General features: G+C 38.8%; 2 protein-coding genes across 2 annotated transcripts in view; one reads left to right on the top strand and one right to left on the bottom strand.

Moving 5' to 3' along the window:
* CTNNA1 (catenin alpha 1) overlaps positions 1–16,469 on the bottom strand; it is a 184,632-nt gene that overhangs the window by 61,427 nt on the left and 106,736 nt on the right. The gene's annotated exons all lie outside the window — the stretch shown is intronic.
* On the top strand, positions 1,211–8,124 carry LRRTM2 (leucine rich repeat transmembrane neuronal 2). Its single transcript, XM_041760811.1, has 2 exons — positions 1,211–2,183; positions 2,526–8,124. Exons 1-2 carry the CDS (start codon positions 2,180–2,182, stop codon positions 4,070–4,072), a joined length of 1,551 nt encoding a protein of 516 aa, XP_041616745.1. The 5' UTR covers positions 1,211–2,179; the 3' UTR covers positions 4,073–8,124.

Consider the following 16,469-nt stretch of genomic DNA (forward strand, 5'->3'; position numbering starts at 1 on the left):
TCACAGACACCATGAGTAGTTTTAAAAATTTTGCCTCCAGGTTAAACACCAATGGTATGTCGGAAATTGGCATGGACGGCCAAATTAACATAAAGTAAGATATGTAAAAAACCTTACATTTGTCAGGCTTGAATATATGACATGACTGATGTTAGAGAAATCCTTCACATACATTTACCAGAGGTAAACATGGAACCAGGGGCACCTGGATGGCTGAGTCAGTTAATCCCCTGCCTTGGCTCAGGTCATGATCCCAAGGTCCTGCGATCGAGCCCCACATTGAAGGAGCCTGCTTCTCCTTCTCCCTCTGCCCCCACTTGTGCCTGTTCTCCCTCTCTAGCGCGTGCTCGCTCTCTCAAATAAATGAATAAAATCTTTTTTAACATGAAACTGTAGGTTCATAACCAAGTTCTGAAAAGTGAGGACACTATTCGACAGGGAGAAGACACAGTTAGGTCAAGTAAAAACAACCAAGGCAAAGATCCTATTCCAAAGTATGAGTGACCTTCTGTATTCACCAGAGATTCCAATAACAGTTAGTATTAGACTCAAAGTCAGTTCTTAAGAGTGCCGGTAGGAACTCTTAAGTATGCACATGCTCTATTATATGGGTGCCACAATGCCCCAAAATCACACTCAGCATCAGCTGAGGCTTTCAGCTGAAGGAGTAGGTGAGATTCAGAGGTAAATATAAGGGACTATACCAGAATCCAACCACGCTCTACTGCTTGTCCTAAATCATTTCTGTTCCTCTGTTAATGTTTACTTAGGGCATACAGTATCACTCTAACCTTTTCTCATAGTTAGTAAGATATCTATAGATCAAATCAGCATTATTTTTCAATCAGCAATGTGATTAAAAGATTGTTATAAAAGGAGACAGAAAAGAACTCTTTTTGGGATCCCTGGGTGGCGCAGCGGTTTGGCGCCTGCCTTTGGCCCGGGGCGCGATCCTGGAGACCCAGGATCGAATCCCACGTCAGGCTCCCGGTGCATGGAGCCTGCTTCTCCCTCTGCCTATGTCTCTGCTTCTCTCTCTCTCACTGTGTGCCTATCATAAATAAATAAAATTAAAAAAAAAAAAAAAGAAAGAAAAGAACTCTTTTTAATTCAAGTTCCCCTTTAATTCTCAAGGAGCAGTGACCAAATACTTTGTATTGCAAGGTCCCATCCCCCCTCCCCCCCCCTTTATGCTGGGTTTATGGTATTAAGCTCTTAATGACAAAGAAGCCAAGCCCACCTGGCTAGTTTTCCAACACATCTAAAGCAAATCCTAGTCACATTTCTATTTTAACCAAGTATGACAACAAGGTGATTGAGTAGCTTTCCAAACTACAGAGCAGCAGGCACTACCTTGCACAGGCTGGCGTTAAATCTGCACTTCATAAATCGTGCAGGCTCCTGCCTATTTGGATGATCTCTCTCTGCAGAATCGGCAGTCTAATACTGGCTCTTCCAAGCATTAAAAATCATCACTCTGCTATCCCAACTCACTGTTCAATGGGTCTTCCTGAATGCAGCCTTTATTATAACCTCAATGCTGCTTCCTACACTGAAGGAATACCATGTTTTTAAGTCAGGAGTTCTTTCTCGCTTTATTATAATCAAGGGGTCTTACAGCGACCCCGATACTGTTACAAAGCACGGTGCTTTATAACAGTAAAGCTTCTGGAAAACCCAAACAAAAGACACGTCACCCGGTGACGTCAGCCTATATACAGTTCTGTGTGGTCGCAGCACATAAGCAATTCCATTCTTGTGCCGTTTCTCGGAAAAGCTTTTCAGTAAATGCACTCATGCTGCTCCAGGAGCTCTTCTCTGCAACAAGCCGCCCATCTGCCATCAACAAGTTAAGACCGAGAGAACTAACGGCTGCGGAAAGGAGAGATCGAAGCTTTGATTAACCAGCTGAGCAGTTAGAAGGAGGACGCAATTAATAACTTACATTCAAAACTGATTGAGGGAAGCAGAGAGAACACAGAAAATGAAACCAATGCTTTCGAGAGGAATATCCTAAGGAAAAAATAACTCACCCTGGTGGATTCAATTTTACTCAGAAAGCCTAGGACACAGAAACACGAAACTGGTCAAAGGCTCCTGCATGTTAGAGCCTTTTACAGACTCACTGCGTTGAGTCTAACAACCGCGACTGAATGCAGCCTCCAATGTGCTCAGAAGAATGGGTAAGTCCATGCATTTGTGTGTCTTGTACAGTCAGCAAGGAATCAGGCTTTTAAAATAAGCCACTGAATTCATGTTTGATGAAGGAAATCACTGTCAAATTTCTGGATTTTGAGGTTTAGGTAAAAGCATAGATTGCTAATGACAGTCCAGGCTTTATCTGTTTTCTTAATGGTTTAAGTTCTGTTCTAGTCATACTAACAAGGTTAGTTTTCCTGCAGCAAAGGAAATATAAGTTGTATGCAGTGAAAGCTTTCGCCATAATGTCGTTGTTTTTTTAATAGCTCATGCATTCTGCTGAAAAATATCCTATCTTCTTGTTTTCCTTAAATTATATTCTGCAGGCTTACATTTCAAGTGGCCATTAGGGGCCCCTATGCTGGCAGCAATATATGCAATGAGTATGGTTTTAAAAATGCTGCCTGCCCTGGGTATGGCGTGTCCACCCAAATGCCGCTGTGAGAAGCTGCTCTTCTACTGCGACTCTCAGGGCTTCCGCTCAGTGCCGAACGCCACAGACAAGGGCTCTCTGGGCCTGTCCCTGAGGCACAATCACATCACAGAGCTCGAAAGGGATCAATTTGCCAGCTTCAGTCAACTTACCTGGCTCCACTTAGACCACAATCAAATTTCGACAGTAAAAGAAGATGCTTTTCAAGGACTATATAAACTTAAGGAATTAATCTTAAGTTCCAACAAAATATTTTACTTGCCAAACACAACTTTTACTCAACTGATTAACCTGCAAAATTTGGACCTGTCTTTTAATCAGCTGTCATCTCTGCACCCAGAGCTCTTCTACGGCCTTCGGAAGCTGCAGACCTTGCATTTACGGTCCAACTCCCTGCGGACTATCCCAGTACGTCTGTTCTGGGACTGTCGTAGTCTGGAGTTTCTGGATTTGAGCACAAACCGTTTGCGAAGTTTGGCTCGGAATGGATTTGCAGGATTAATCAAACTGAGAGAGCTTCACCTAGAGCACAACCAGCTGACGAAGATTAATTTTGCTCATTTCCTACGGCTAAGCAGTCTGCACACGCTCTTCTTACAATGGAACAAAATTAGCAACTTGACATGTGGAATGGAGTGGACCTGGGGCACTTTAGAAAAGCTAGATCTGACTGGAAATGAAATCAAAGCCATCGACCTGACAGTGTTTGAAACAATGCCTAATCTTAAAATTCTCCTCATGGATAACAACAAGTTAAATAGTCTTGATTCCAAGATCTTAAACTCCCTGAGATCCCTCACAACCGTTGGCCTCTCTGGCAATCTGTGGGAATGCAGCCCTCGAATATGTGCACTGGCCTCCTGGCTGGGCAGTTTCCAAGGTCGGTGGGAACATTCCATCCTATGTCACAGCCCCGACCACACCCAAGGAGAGGATATACTAGATGCAGTCCACGGATTTCAGCTCTGCTGGAATTTATCAACCACTGTCACTGCCATGGCTACAACTTATAGAGATCCAACCACAGAATATACAAAAAGAATAAGCTCATCAAGTTACCATGTGGGAGACAAAGAAATCCCAACTACTGCAGGCATAGCAGTTACTACTGAGGAACACTTTCCCGAACCAGACAATGCCATTTTCACTCAGCGGGTAATTACAGGAACAATGGCTTTATTGTTTTCTTTCTTTTTTATTATTTTTATAGTGTTCATCTCCAGGAAGTGCTGCCCTCCCACTTTAAGAAGAATTAGGCAGTGCTCAATGATTCAGAACCACAGGCAGCTCCGATCCCAAACACGACTCCATATGTCAAACATGTCAGACCAAGGACCGTATAATGAATATGAACCCACCCATGAAGGACCCTTCATCATCATTAATGGTTATGGACAGTGCAAATGCCAGCAGCTGCCATACAAAGAATGTGAAGTATAATATCCAACCCATCATCAAAAATTATATCAGATAAGTAACCTATTTTACATAGTAGGGGCTAAATACATACCTAATTTTTACCAATGGTGACATTAAGCCTAATTTTCCAAACCAAGTGGAGACTTAAGTTTTTGAAGTGTTGAAGTATTTTTAATTTTTTTTAATGAAACCATATTTTAAGTGTTATATGAAGCAAAACTCATATTAATTCACACTCATTGCAAAGTCTAAAAATGCTTACTTCAAAATAGGACATTTCATGTATGTAATTATATACTATCATGTGTAAACATTTACACTAAGATCTCCATATGTTATTTTTTTCTACTGAAAACAGTTTGGAAAGAAGCTACCGAGCAGAAAAAGATATGGATCAATACTTGTTAGATCACTGCTCTCCATCCCAAGTACCACAACTGGCTTGCTGCTTAAAAGGAGACTTAGCAAAGTTCTCTTATATGATAATTTGGTATTTACTCAAATCTACAATTTACTGCCAGTGTGGGAAGTAGAATTTCATGTATGCTGAAGACTGTTAAATATTAAACACTCTTCTAGAGTTTTTGCCTGGGTTGGTAGATACTATCGAAATCCACATTATGAAATCAGAACCCTTTATGTAATTCTAATAAGCTGAGTGACTCTTTAATATATTTAAACAATGAATCCAAGTGATTGTGAAAAGGTCTCATTACAATGAAATCAATAGTAAATAATTACACTGACTTCATGTGCTACATCTCTAGTTTGACTTAGAATGGAAATGTTGATTTTTGTGGCATTTAGACAATTTTTTAAGCTAGTATTATATCACCATTTTACTAATTAGTTTACTAAATCCTATATTTACATTTACATGTGAAAAAAGATTTAGAAACTATTTTGGAGAGAAAAGAGATAAACTGAGTCAATTTAACAATCCTGTGACCTGCTCCCTCTAGTTTGAAAGCACACACAAAAATTCTCCCTCACTCCTCGATCAAAGATGCCTTGACAAAGGGGTGTAAACCTCTTTCTTCTGCCTTTTCCTGATCTTCAAACCTCAAAAGCCCAATTAAAAATAATTGGCTAGCAAAAGACATAACAGTGATTCTTAATAGAACCATGAAAAAATTACTTTCTAAATATTACATGCTAAAATTTACTGTTTAGTAAAGATACATATCAACACTGTTAAGAGCAGTTCCTTCTAAGTGAAGCAAACAACGTATTAGTGAAACAAGCCTTCCCGTGGGAGAACACTCTAAATGCCTATGCAGCCACACAGTGGTAACTCAAAGGTGGCATGGAAGTGAAGGGATGAAAGGGAAAGGCAGCAGTTTGAAATGTGACCCACAGAAGCAGTTCAGCTTAAGCTAAAAGGCAGCCAAGAGTGAAGCAAAGGTTAACTACACAATCTGCATCAAACAGGGCAAGGCCCAGGGACCTGCAGCTGGAAAGGGAAAGAGTGTTAAGAGAAACATTCCCTAATTAACAAATGATAATGATGCCACACTCTTCACACAGAAAAAAAAGCTGCAAGTATTTCATTTCTTTGATTGTGATTTCTACAAATAAACTGATATATTTGAGATTTAGGATCCAAGTCACCAATTCATACAGAATTTTTCCACAAATGAGGTTCCATGTATGTAGTAGCAAAACCCATTAAATCAGACTGACTTGATTTTAGAAAAATAAGCATTTCTACAACTATTGATTGTATGTGAAAAAAGGGCATATATCTTTAGAGAAAACCACTACCATTAAAAAAAAAAAAGGTTATCTTTTCCTTAAGATGACCGTTAACATGAAATCCTTCTATTCAAGGCATATTTTCTTCCCAGGATTGAACAGCAAACATGCTAAGACTACAGTTTAAACTATCAGATTTAATTTCAATTTTTTTCTTTAATACTAAGAGAGGGGTATCTACCTACAGTTCAAAGAAAAGGTCTCAGTAAAAAAGCAGATGAGATCATAAATTAAGGTAAAAATGTACTTTCTCTATTGTTTTAAGGTGGGTAAATTAGTTTGGCAAAGTCTCAGCCCAGCTGTGTTTAGCTGATCTTGAGCGGTGAGCATTTCTTGTTAAACCAGACCCTGGGCCTGCCTGGGCAGCGACAGAAGCTGATTTTACGGCATAGAGCACAGCTCATGGCTTCCCTATGGAGGGGCTGGATCAGAAAGCCCCATTACAAATGAGAGCTCCATGAGCTAAAATTTACCAACCCATTTATCAGGGTAATCATGGCCATTTGTCAGGGCACAGCTCCGTCACAATACAACTGTGTCCTGAACCCACAGAATCCACTAGCCCTGAAGGATAGCACTGAAGTATTTTCCATCATTTCATCCACAACCAACATTAACTGAACCTGTAAAGAGAAGGATGAGAAATAATTGGCTGAGAATTCTCACATTAAAGATTACCTTTGCTAAAATCAACTGACAAAATTCTGAATATATGTAGAAAAGTAAACTGGAAAAGCAGGCCATTCAGTAAATTCCGGGAAACTGCATAGCAAAGCAACCAAGGAACACTTTCCAGCCGAAAATCATAATATTTTTTGCCCTCCATTTTTTTGGTAATGCTCTCAGAGAAAAGTAACTAACAGTGCCAGATGACATTTTCCTTTTTCATTTAAAGTGAAAACTTCCCTTTTCAGTTGCTTGTAGAAGGCAGGATTCCATTTAATTTTGGCCTATTTGTGCTTCGGTATCGGCACAGGTTTGAAGATGAGACTGTTAGTCATATGTCCTCTTTTTACCAACTGGCTGGGGTGTAAGAGCATCACAGCTACACTGCAGATCCTGGCAACGCAATGTCAGGGCTCTTGTTTTATCAGTATAGTCTTATCCTCTTCGGCGCCTACCCCCTATCCCCAGTCTTTTTTCACTTTCATGGTTAGAGGGAAAAGACCATTTAATTAAGAACCAGAGAAAGAATTAAATCTCTCTGCAAAAAAGAAAAGCTAAGAAGGCCATGATACTGTACCCACCTAGTAACCAAAAGCTTGTGGAATCGTTTATATTCATTTCTGCAGCTTGCCAGGGATTTCAATCACTTTTTTGAAATAAGAGTGGGCTGATAAATTCTGCAAATCCACACACAACTCAGAGAATACCCACTGCCAACATCAAAAAGCAAAGATACTAATTTTTTAAGCCAAAAATCTGCACTAACACATGTAATTTCTTAATGTGCCTAAGTTAATTTCTATACCAATTCAATGAATGGAATTGATTGAACTTTCCAACTCCACTAATTATTAAAATCCATCTGCTTATTCTAATGCTAGTCACCAAGAGCTAGACTCTATCTTTCCAATAAAAATGAGCCCTCTGTATCGCTAAATCCAAATCTTAAAATTCAAAACAGGCATATCATTTTCTTAAGGCATACTTCCTACACATGCTATCAGGGCAAAACGCTATAAATGCCTGGTTCTCTCCCTAAAATGTGGATATATATCTATATGAAATTTTAAAAGAATGTTTTTAGAAGCTGACCTATGTGATCATTTTCCTAATAGAGCAATACAGTGACAGACCTATCTCAAAAGTCTGTTTTGAGACATGATCTTCATATTTTATTAGCTAAAGTGCTTCAACCAGAAAAAGATGAAGATAAGGATAATAAGGTCATCTATAGATAATTAAATATTCCTGTTCTTAACTTAGGGCAAACTCATAGTACTTGAATAAGGCCAAAAACAAATAGAAAATGACTGTTTAAGCTTTCATACAGCTATTACAAACATTTGGAAACATCGGCTACTCCTTCAACTAACCTATTCTTCTTCCTTGGTAATCTTAAAAAAAAAAAAAAAGTATGATACATGAATGTTTGGCAAAACTTCCTGTCAACACTGAGACTGGACACTAAAAGTGTCCAAACACATTGTGTTCAATCACCTTAAGAGCCATTTTGTTTTGTTTTGTTTTTGCTGGGAGGTGGGCAACTGGGTTGGGGGGTGGGAAGAAAATACTATTATAATGGGGGTCGGGGGTGGTAACAAAGTGCAGTGTACAGGAAAGATTTGTTATTAAAATTGTGTATACTGTAAAAAGTGAATGTCTTTTTTTTTTTTTTAAGCTTTTCCTTGGTAGGCTATCAATTTTGACATGTGAAACTTGAAAAACCATTTGTGACAGAGAAACCTTAAATGAACATTTGTTTTGTACAGTATTCTCTACAATGCAGAATGTGCCAGTTGAGTAAAGGGCAGCTCATCAACTGTCTTCATTGAGTGAAAGGTTAAAATGAGCTAAGAACAAAGTAAAGGTCATGGTGGGGGCGGGGGTGGAGGCGGGGTGGGGGGTGTGGAGGCCTAGTCAAAAACCTACCATGCCAATAACTAGCAGTTATGCAATAAGAAGTTGCTCTGTCACCAGCTTTAGCAAGTAGACAAACAGCTATCTGTGGGGATCACAAGGCTTAAGGCTGGCTTTCAATCTTCCCAGAAAGTGGACGGCTACCACAGGCTGGGGGATCTTCAAAAAGGTTGCCTGTACCCAGCAAACAGCAACTTGGCCATTACACTGGGGGTCCATTGGTGGGAGCAGATGTCAGGAGCACCTTACATATCACAACTCCAGGAGGGATGTCCACAAGTGCTGACCATACTAAGATCCCCACGTGACCTACTATACCCTACTCTGAGACACCAGCTCAGTAAATATGGATAGGGATAAGAAAGGTGAGATTTTTAACTAGTGTCCCTCCCTCAGAATAAACACCCCCAGGAAAGCATGCTATGCCTGGGCAGCATAGGGGGATAGCCACACTTGCCAGGATGCACTTACTACTCCTCTAGGCCCAGAGTAGTGCAGCAGGACCATTCAGGCAGGAAGAAACAAGGCCACGACTTTCACCCAGGGATGAGGGGATCAGAGAGGCTAAGAAAGCTATCACACCAGGAATCTAAGCAGTAACAAGGGCAGAGGCAGGAACCACAGCACAAAATTTTACTGTCAAATTCATCAGCTATGCACTAGAGGGCACAGGTGATGGTGGTTTCAAATTGCACAAAGAACAAAATTCCTATATTTTATGGAGTTAAAAGGGCTTATTAACCTAATTCTCGAACACATAAATCTTGAAAATCCCATGTAAAGCTACATCTCATTTCTTTATCAGTTATTTTAATTAGTTTTGCCTGTATGCCACAGCATTCTCAGATTCCCACTCAAATTTATAATAGATTTCTTCAAGGTCTGTTTCAAGTGATTTTTTTCCCTTCTTTAAATATATCTAACCAGCTGGGTACTCAAATCTCCCTTAGACAAAATGTACTACAAATTGTCTTTCACAAAGAGAGAAAGGAAAGAGAGGTGAAAAATCATAGCTATTTCAAACATTTCTCCTTAGCTTGAGTTCCTCCTCACTAGCCAAAGTTTTTGGAATACTCTTTAGGGACACAGGTTAAGCCTCCCTTCCTCTATCCAAAGGGGAGATTAAAGAGGAAGGAATTTCCAAAGCCAAGTACAAAGAGACATCCTATCCTGCAAAGTCTGCAAACTGAACATACACCATCCCCTTATACATGGAAGCCCAAGAGCAAAGCCTGGCAAAGCCTCTCTAACTCAGAACCTCCCACCAGAAACTCAACATGAAGGAGAATCTGTGAATAATTAGCCTGAAGATAGGGACCAGTGATTCTACCACCACCCTAAGACAGAAGAAGACTCTTCCCTCACTTGAGAACCGGATTTTAAAAAAACTGCAGCCCCAGAGACAAACTCAAGGTGGTTCTACAACTTTCATCAAGACACTTTACTAAAACCCATGGAAAAGAGATGTAAAAATGAAGTAACTTCATTAACTATCCATTCAAAATTGTGTTCAGAGCACAATTTATTTGAACAAAAAAAGCATGCATACATGCACATACTTATACACATTTATACACATGTGTATATATAAAACCTCTAGGTTGCTTCTTTTGAAAACTGAGACAAAAACTATACAGCCATTTATATTAGCCCATCTGTTTCATCATCATGAGAAGTAAAAAAGTTCCTCTTGAGATAGACTAAAACATTTCTCATGGCCTAGCTGCCAAATACAGAGGGCAACTGCTCAGCACCTTAAACCTTTGAAAACTATTTACTTATCATTTTTTAAAAGATATTATTTATTTATTTTGAGAAAGAGCAAGCATAAGAGCAAGGGGTTGGGGCAGGGGGGACCTCCCTAAGGAGCAAGGAGTCCAACTCGGGGCTTTATCCCAGGATCCTGGGATCATGACCTGAGCTGAAGGCAGAAGCTTAATCAACTGAGCCACCCAAGAGCCCCCCCTCCCCGGCTTTTTTTTTCATTTACATATAACTTACTTCTATGAAGTCAAGGAAACATAGCACAATATATTCATATGTGCTAAATGGTTGAAATAAGGATATGAAAAGATCAGAAGCAGGGATTTTTATTCTAAGGGTCCAATATATGTTTCACAGAAAGCAAGAACCTCTTGAAAATACAATGTATTTTATGTATATCTAAATATTTCACCAGATTCTAAAGGCTTGTGATAACTTATTTTAAAAAGCCCTGGTAGAGTAATGAAATAGTTATTTCTAATATATACTAATTTGGCCTCGATCTTCCTGGTGGCTAAAGAAAAGAACAAAACCAATGGCTTTCATCTGATAAAAGAAGCAGTTTATTGGGGCTGGAGACACTTAAATGCAAAATCCTGTGAATTACTTACAAAATGGAGCCGGCTGCAGGAACAATAAGAAAAAACGTCAGAGTATCTCCAAGGGTGTTATGAAGAACAGGCAGACTTGTTCTTCACGTAAACCCTTGAAAAAACCTAAAAGAAGCCTATAAAGTCAACGAGACTGAACATGAATGTACTTGGGAAAGCAGTTCGTGTTCCCTCATTATCACATCCCTGGAACCCAAACTACAGAATTTCATCCCCTGAGGGACCCCCATTGAATATGTGCTCCATTACAAGTCTTCTAGATGAGGTGTATGACTTAAAATTTAAAAATCTTCTACTATGTCACAACTGAAAAGAAGCACATTGCATGCATAGTCTCTAGTTGTAGTGATGATAATCATAAATGTTCTCCTTGAGAGGAATCTACAAGATGACGACAAATTTTTAAGAAAGAATATATTTTTAAAAATGAAGCATTCACTGGTCTGATAGCTGTCAGAAATTGTACTGTCCTTTAAAATTTAACTCATACTATACGCTATTAGAACTAACACTTAAGATTTCAACAGGAATAAAGAACACAGTCATTAAGAGACCTGCTCCACAGTTGTACCTGTGACCGTGGACAAGTCCTTCAACTGCACTGTGCCTTAAGTTTCTCATCTCTACACGCAATTAATAGTAGTAACAACCAAAGGGGAATTTAATATCCATAAAGTACTGGGAACAAGCCAAAATACAGTAAAGTTTCCATAAACACATGCTATTTTTTAACAGCAATATGTGAAGAACTAGATGCAACAGATCCATCAAATAGAGAATACAGTCATATTAAAAACATACTAGACCTCAGCATTAGTCCATGAAACTCTTTACTTTCAGATCTAACTTCCCTCACTTATGTATAATATCCAAAATGAAGACTGAGGGGATCCCTGGGTGGCGCAGCGGTTTGGCGCCTGCCTTTGGCCCAGGGCGCGATCCTGGAGACCCGGGATCGAATCCCACATCGGGCTTCCGGTGCATGGAGCCTGCTTCTCCCTCTGCCTATGTCTCTGCCTCTCTCTCTCTCTCTCTGTGTGACTATCCTAAATAAAGAAAAATTAAAAAAAAAAAAAACAAAAAAAACAAAAACAAAAACAAAATGAAGACTGATAATGAGCAACAGCTTTTAGTAAGCCAACAGACTGGATACATTTTTCTATCTAGTATTGAAAATACTACTAGTATTGAAAATAGCACTCTGTTATAAAATGTATTAAAATTTTATACATATTAATCTGGCTTTATGAATGAAGGCTAAGTTTCAAAAGATAGAATCTCAAATTTCAAAGTTCTTCAGAGTAAGGCAGTCACTTAAAATCCAGTGATGCCTCTTTTCTTTGTTCAATAAATTCTATATGGCAACATATATTATCCACTTTCATAAACAGATACTATTTTTCAAAAGAATTAAATAATATCATTGATATCTCAGTTTCTGAGAATTTTATTTTAGACAAAATACAAGGCTGAGGATTGAGGATCAATATTATGTTTGGGGGTTTTGTTGTTTTTTTGTTTTTTTAATTTTACTTAGAAGATAAATGCACTTCAAGTCTACCATATCTATTTAGGAAGCAGTCCACCCAATTGTGGCAGATTTGCAAGAATTACTGATATGAAGACAGGTATGAGAATTTAATAACATAAAGATAACCTGTCAGTTCAGTGCATATATGAGGGTTATGTTTCGTGATTGCTGGCGATTCTATTACCAAAATATTAAATATAAAGCTCGCTCAGAATTAACCTATTTAAATGACTACACTCATTGAGTCTTATTAAGAAACTGCAAATCTTATGGGCCAAATTTTTTTAAGACATGAACTTCTTTGATGGTCTTTCCAAGATCACGATCTAGTTTATCCCAAGAAAGATCACTTTATCTTCTCCTTCATCCACAGCTTTTCCCCATTTTCCCACATCTCTTGACACTGGGTTTGTTCTTGGATCCTCATTTACCAGCACATTTACAAGCTTTTCCCATTCCTGATTTGCCAAAGAAATTCCAAGGGAAACCACCTTACTGAGCAGAAACCATTCAGTTGCAGTATATCCAAAGCTGAGCGCCAACCTTCTAAAAAAAATACCTGTAATTTTTTTTTGAGCAAGAGAGAGAGAGAGTGCATGAGAGCACATGCAAGAGAACACATGCATAAGGAGGTGGAGGACAGAGGAAGGGGGAGATAGGGAGCGAGGGAGAGAGGAGAGAGGGAAAGAGAGGGAGATGGGGGTGGGGGAGGATCTTAAGCAGACTCCATTCTGGGCACGGGAGCACAACACAGGGCTCAATCTCACCACCATTAAATAACCTAAGCCAAACCAAGAGTTGGACACTTAACCAACTGTGCAAGCCAGGTACCCCAGAAATACAAGTTATTTTAAAGATACTCCTTGACTCCACAAAACCTTAAGGGCCTATTAGTGGCAAAATGATCCCCACAATTAGGGAGACACTATTAGAAACACACTCACTCACCTGAGTTGTCCTCTCAGTCTATCTTTCCTTTTGTATAGGTTCAAGTATCAAATAATGGTTATTCATTTTGTTTTTACTCTAAAAAGACCAGAAACACCAGTGATTTAAGAAAAGTAAACTTTTTGCCATAACAATTTAGCATCCACTCTAGCTCTCTGACCAAATAAAATCCCAAACACCCTCTACATCTTTAATATGAATAGTTATTTCAGCAGTTTTATTTGGGGGCAGGTAATGTGCCTTGGAGCAAAGAGGACATGGGTACACTGGTCATGGTTGTGAAAATTTCAGAAATGTAAAATTCCTGGGGTAATGACAGGCCATCATCCTTATTTCCCACATCTATGCTCTGAAATTTTATACTAGTTTTGTCAGGATTCCATAGAACTGGCCACAAAAACACTGATGTCTCATGTGAAAGTACTTTCTGAGAGTTTTTTAATCCAATAAGGAAAACGACATGAGCACTGGTAATGGTAGGACTACTCGTGCTAGGACTGCCACATGTGTCACACACTAAAAACCGTGTTCAGAAGTGACCCTGACAGTGCTACTTCTCTCAATCAACCTTAACTATCCCTGGAAATTCACAAGGAAAAAAACAAAACAGTGAGATAGAAAGGGAAAAGAATCTACCACTCTCAGCACACTCTTAGAGGCATCTAAAACAGTGCCAAAACACCACATCTCCCTATTCTCCCCTGACAATCCCTTCAGGCCAATGTGTGCAGAACTGCTCTCGGACACTTGCCGTCAACTTCCAACAACTAGAGCCCATTTTATTATTGTGTTAAAAGTGCCAGTCTAACATTTATCTATTACTCTCCATGAAAACCTAACAGCTGGTGGTCAGGCATTCTCTCCCTTTTGAAGTAGCATTCCTGAGGTGTCAAAAACCATCACAATGCATAAGTGATATCATCCATTTTGTGCTCACTTAAAATTAGATGTGAGATGAATTACAGATAAACAGTGAAGAACAAAACAAACTGTAGTTTATCTAAAGCCTAGCTAGTTGACATTCCCACCAAAGGCATCACTGTAAGTTATTACAAAAACTATTAAACAAACATATTTCCATAAAAAACATAAATCAACTAGCCTCCCAAAATATATAAACAGTATTTTGAAAATCTCACTTTTTAAAATATTTTATGACATTTTTAAGCACTCACACTCCGCACTTTAAATTGAAGGTAGGGGGCCGCCTGGGTGGCTTAGTGGTTGTGCGTCTACCTTTGGCTCAGGTTGTGATCCTGGGATGGAGTCCCACATCGGGCTCCCCATAGGGAGCCTACTTCTTCCTTTGCCTATGTCTCTGCCTCTCTCTGTGTGTCTCTGATGAATAAATAGATAAAACCTTTTACAGATAGATAGATAAATAGATAGATGATAAATTGAAGGTAGGCTGACCTGGGTATTAGATAAAATTAGCCATTAAAGCCTAGCTGCTTTATTCTGGTATCAACTAACATTTCAACAAATTGAATTCTAAGCCTTGGTATCAAATGGAATGGAGAACATTATTTGGGAAAGGTAGAGATGGGAAAGATTAAGATTCACTTTCTGAAATGCTAAAATGGAAATGTTTATTAGCCATTCAAGAAGAGATGACAAGTCCAGGGTATAGATCTAGACTGGAAATATAAATTTTGAAGTCATCATACTAAACATGGGTATTTAAGGTCACAAAACTGAACAAGATTATGAGTATAGATGGAGGAGAGAGTCACAAAAACACACCTTCCTTCTCTATCAGTCTGTGGCATAAAAAACATTTGTCAAATGGCAGTCAACAAAAAAAGGACAGATTTCAAGGGCAGCATTCTATCAACATCAAAGCCACTTGAGCAAAGCATGTTCTCTTGGAAAACCAATGGGAATAAGGTCAGCTTAATTCAGGAAAATGATCTTAAAACATTGCCTAAAGAAACTGCTGCCAATTAAAGGTCTGCACATACACTGCTGAAGTGAGAATGATTACTAACCTCTGAGTATGTGCTCCATGCCAATTAATTACTAGGTATGGCCCTGCCCTCAATGAGATCAGTGCAATAAAAGAACCAATCAAAGATCATAGGACAATCAGAAAAGCAGGTTTTAATTTGGAGGCAAAGGTATAGCTAGCTCATGTACTTGAAGTATAAGATAGTCAAATATTCACTAAAAAGATAACCACATAATTTTACACATCTCTGACAGTGGTTTGGGTTACAAAGTGTGTTGATCAAAACTTATCAGAAAGTACACTTAAAATCTGTACATTTTGTTGTATATAAAATTTTCCAATAAAAACTGAACTCCAGGGCAGCCCGGGTGGCTCAGCAGTTTAGTGCTGCCTTCAGCCCAGGGCCTGATCCTGGAGACCTGGGATCAAGTCCCATATCGGGCTCCTTGCATGGATCCTGCTTCTCCCTCTGCCTGTGTCTCTGCCTCTCTCTGTGTGTGTCTCTCATGAGTAAATAAATAAAATCTTAAAAAAAAAAAAAAAAAAAAGGAACTCCAGTTAGTGATATGCATGCTGCAGTGCTTAGAAGGGATGATAAAAGTGTCTGCAAACTGACTTGAAAATACATCCAAACAATAAGATGGACATGGGGATATATCGATAAATATGTGATAAAGCATCTAACAAAACATTAATCACAAAATCTAGGAAATGGGTGTATGTGTGTGTGTGTGTGTATATATATATGTATATATATGTATATATATGTATATGTATACATATGTATATGTATATATATGTGTATATATATATATATACACACACAAACACACACACACACACACAAAAACCTTTCATCGTCTCTATATGTTTGAAATTTTTCTTAATAAAATGTTGGGAGGAAAGGAAGATAAAATATTTACAATCGGAATTTGTGGTATTGACAATCTACACACTATCCCTTCTCAACCAGACCAACAGTGCTACATGATGGTTAAGAGCTTGGACTCTTGAGTCTGTCTAGGTTCAAAATATAGCACATCCACCTGCTATCTGTGAGACCATGAGCAAGTATTTATGCCCTACTGGTACATAATTCCTGCTCTGAAGATTAAATGGGAATATGTGTGTAACAACTGTAACACTGCCTGGCACACAGTAAGTGCTAAAGCATGAGCGGTATTATGATGAGGATAATGATGATGACTAAATATTTTTAAATATTTCAGCAAGTACTACTTCAACTTCCATGGTATGAGATAAAACAATATTCAATAA

The sequence above is a fragment of the Vulpes lagopus genome, chromosome 7 (assembly GCF_018345385.1).
Source record: "Vulpes lagopus strain Blue_001 chromosome 7, ASM1834538v1, whole genome shotgun sequence".
Lineage (NCBI taxonomy): Eukaryota > Metazoa > Chordata > Mammalia > Carnivora > Canidae > Vulpes > Vulpes lagopus.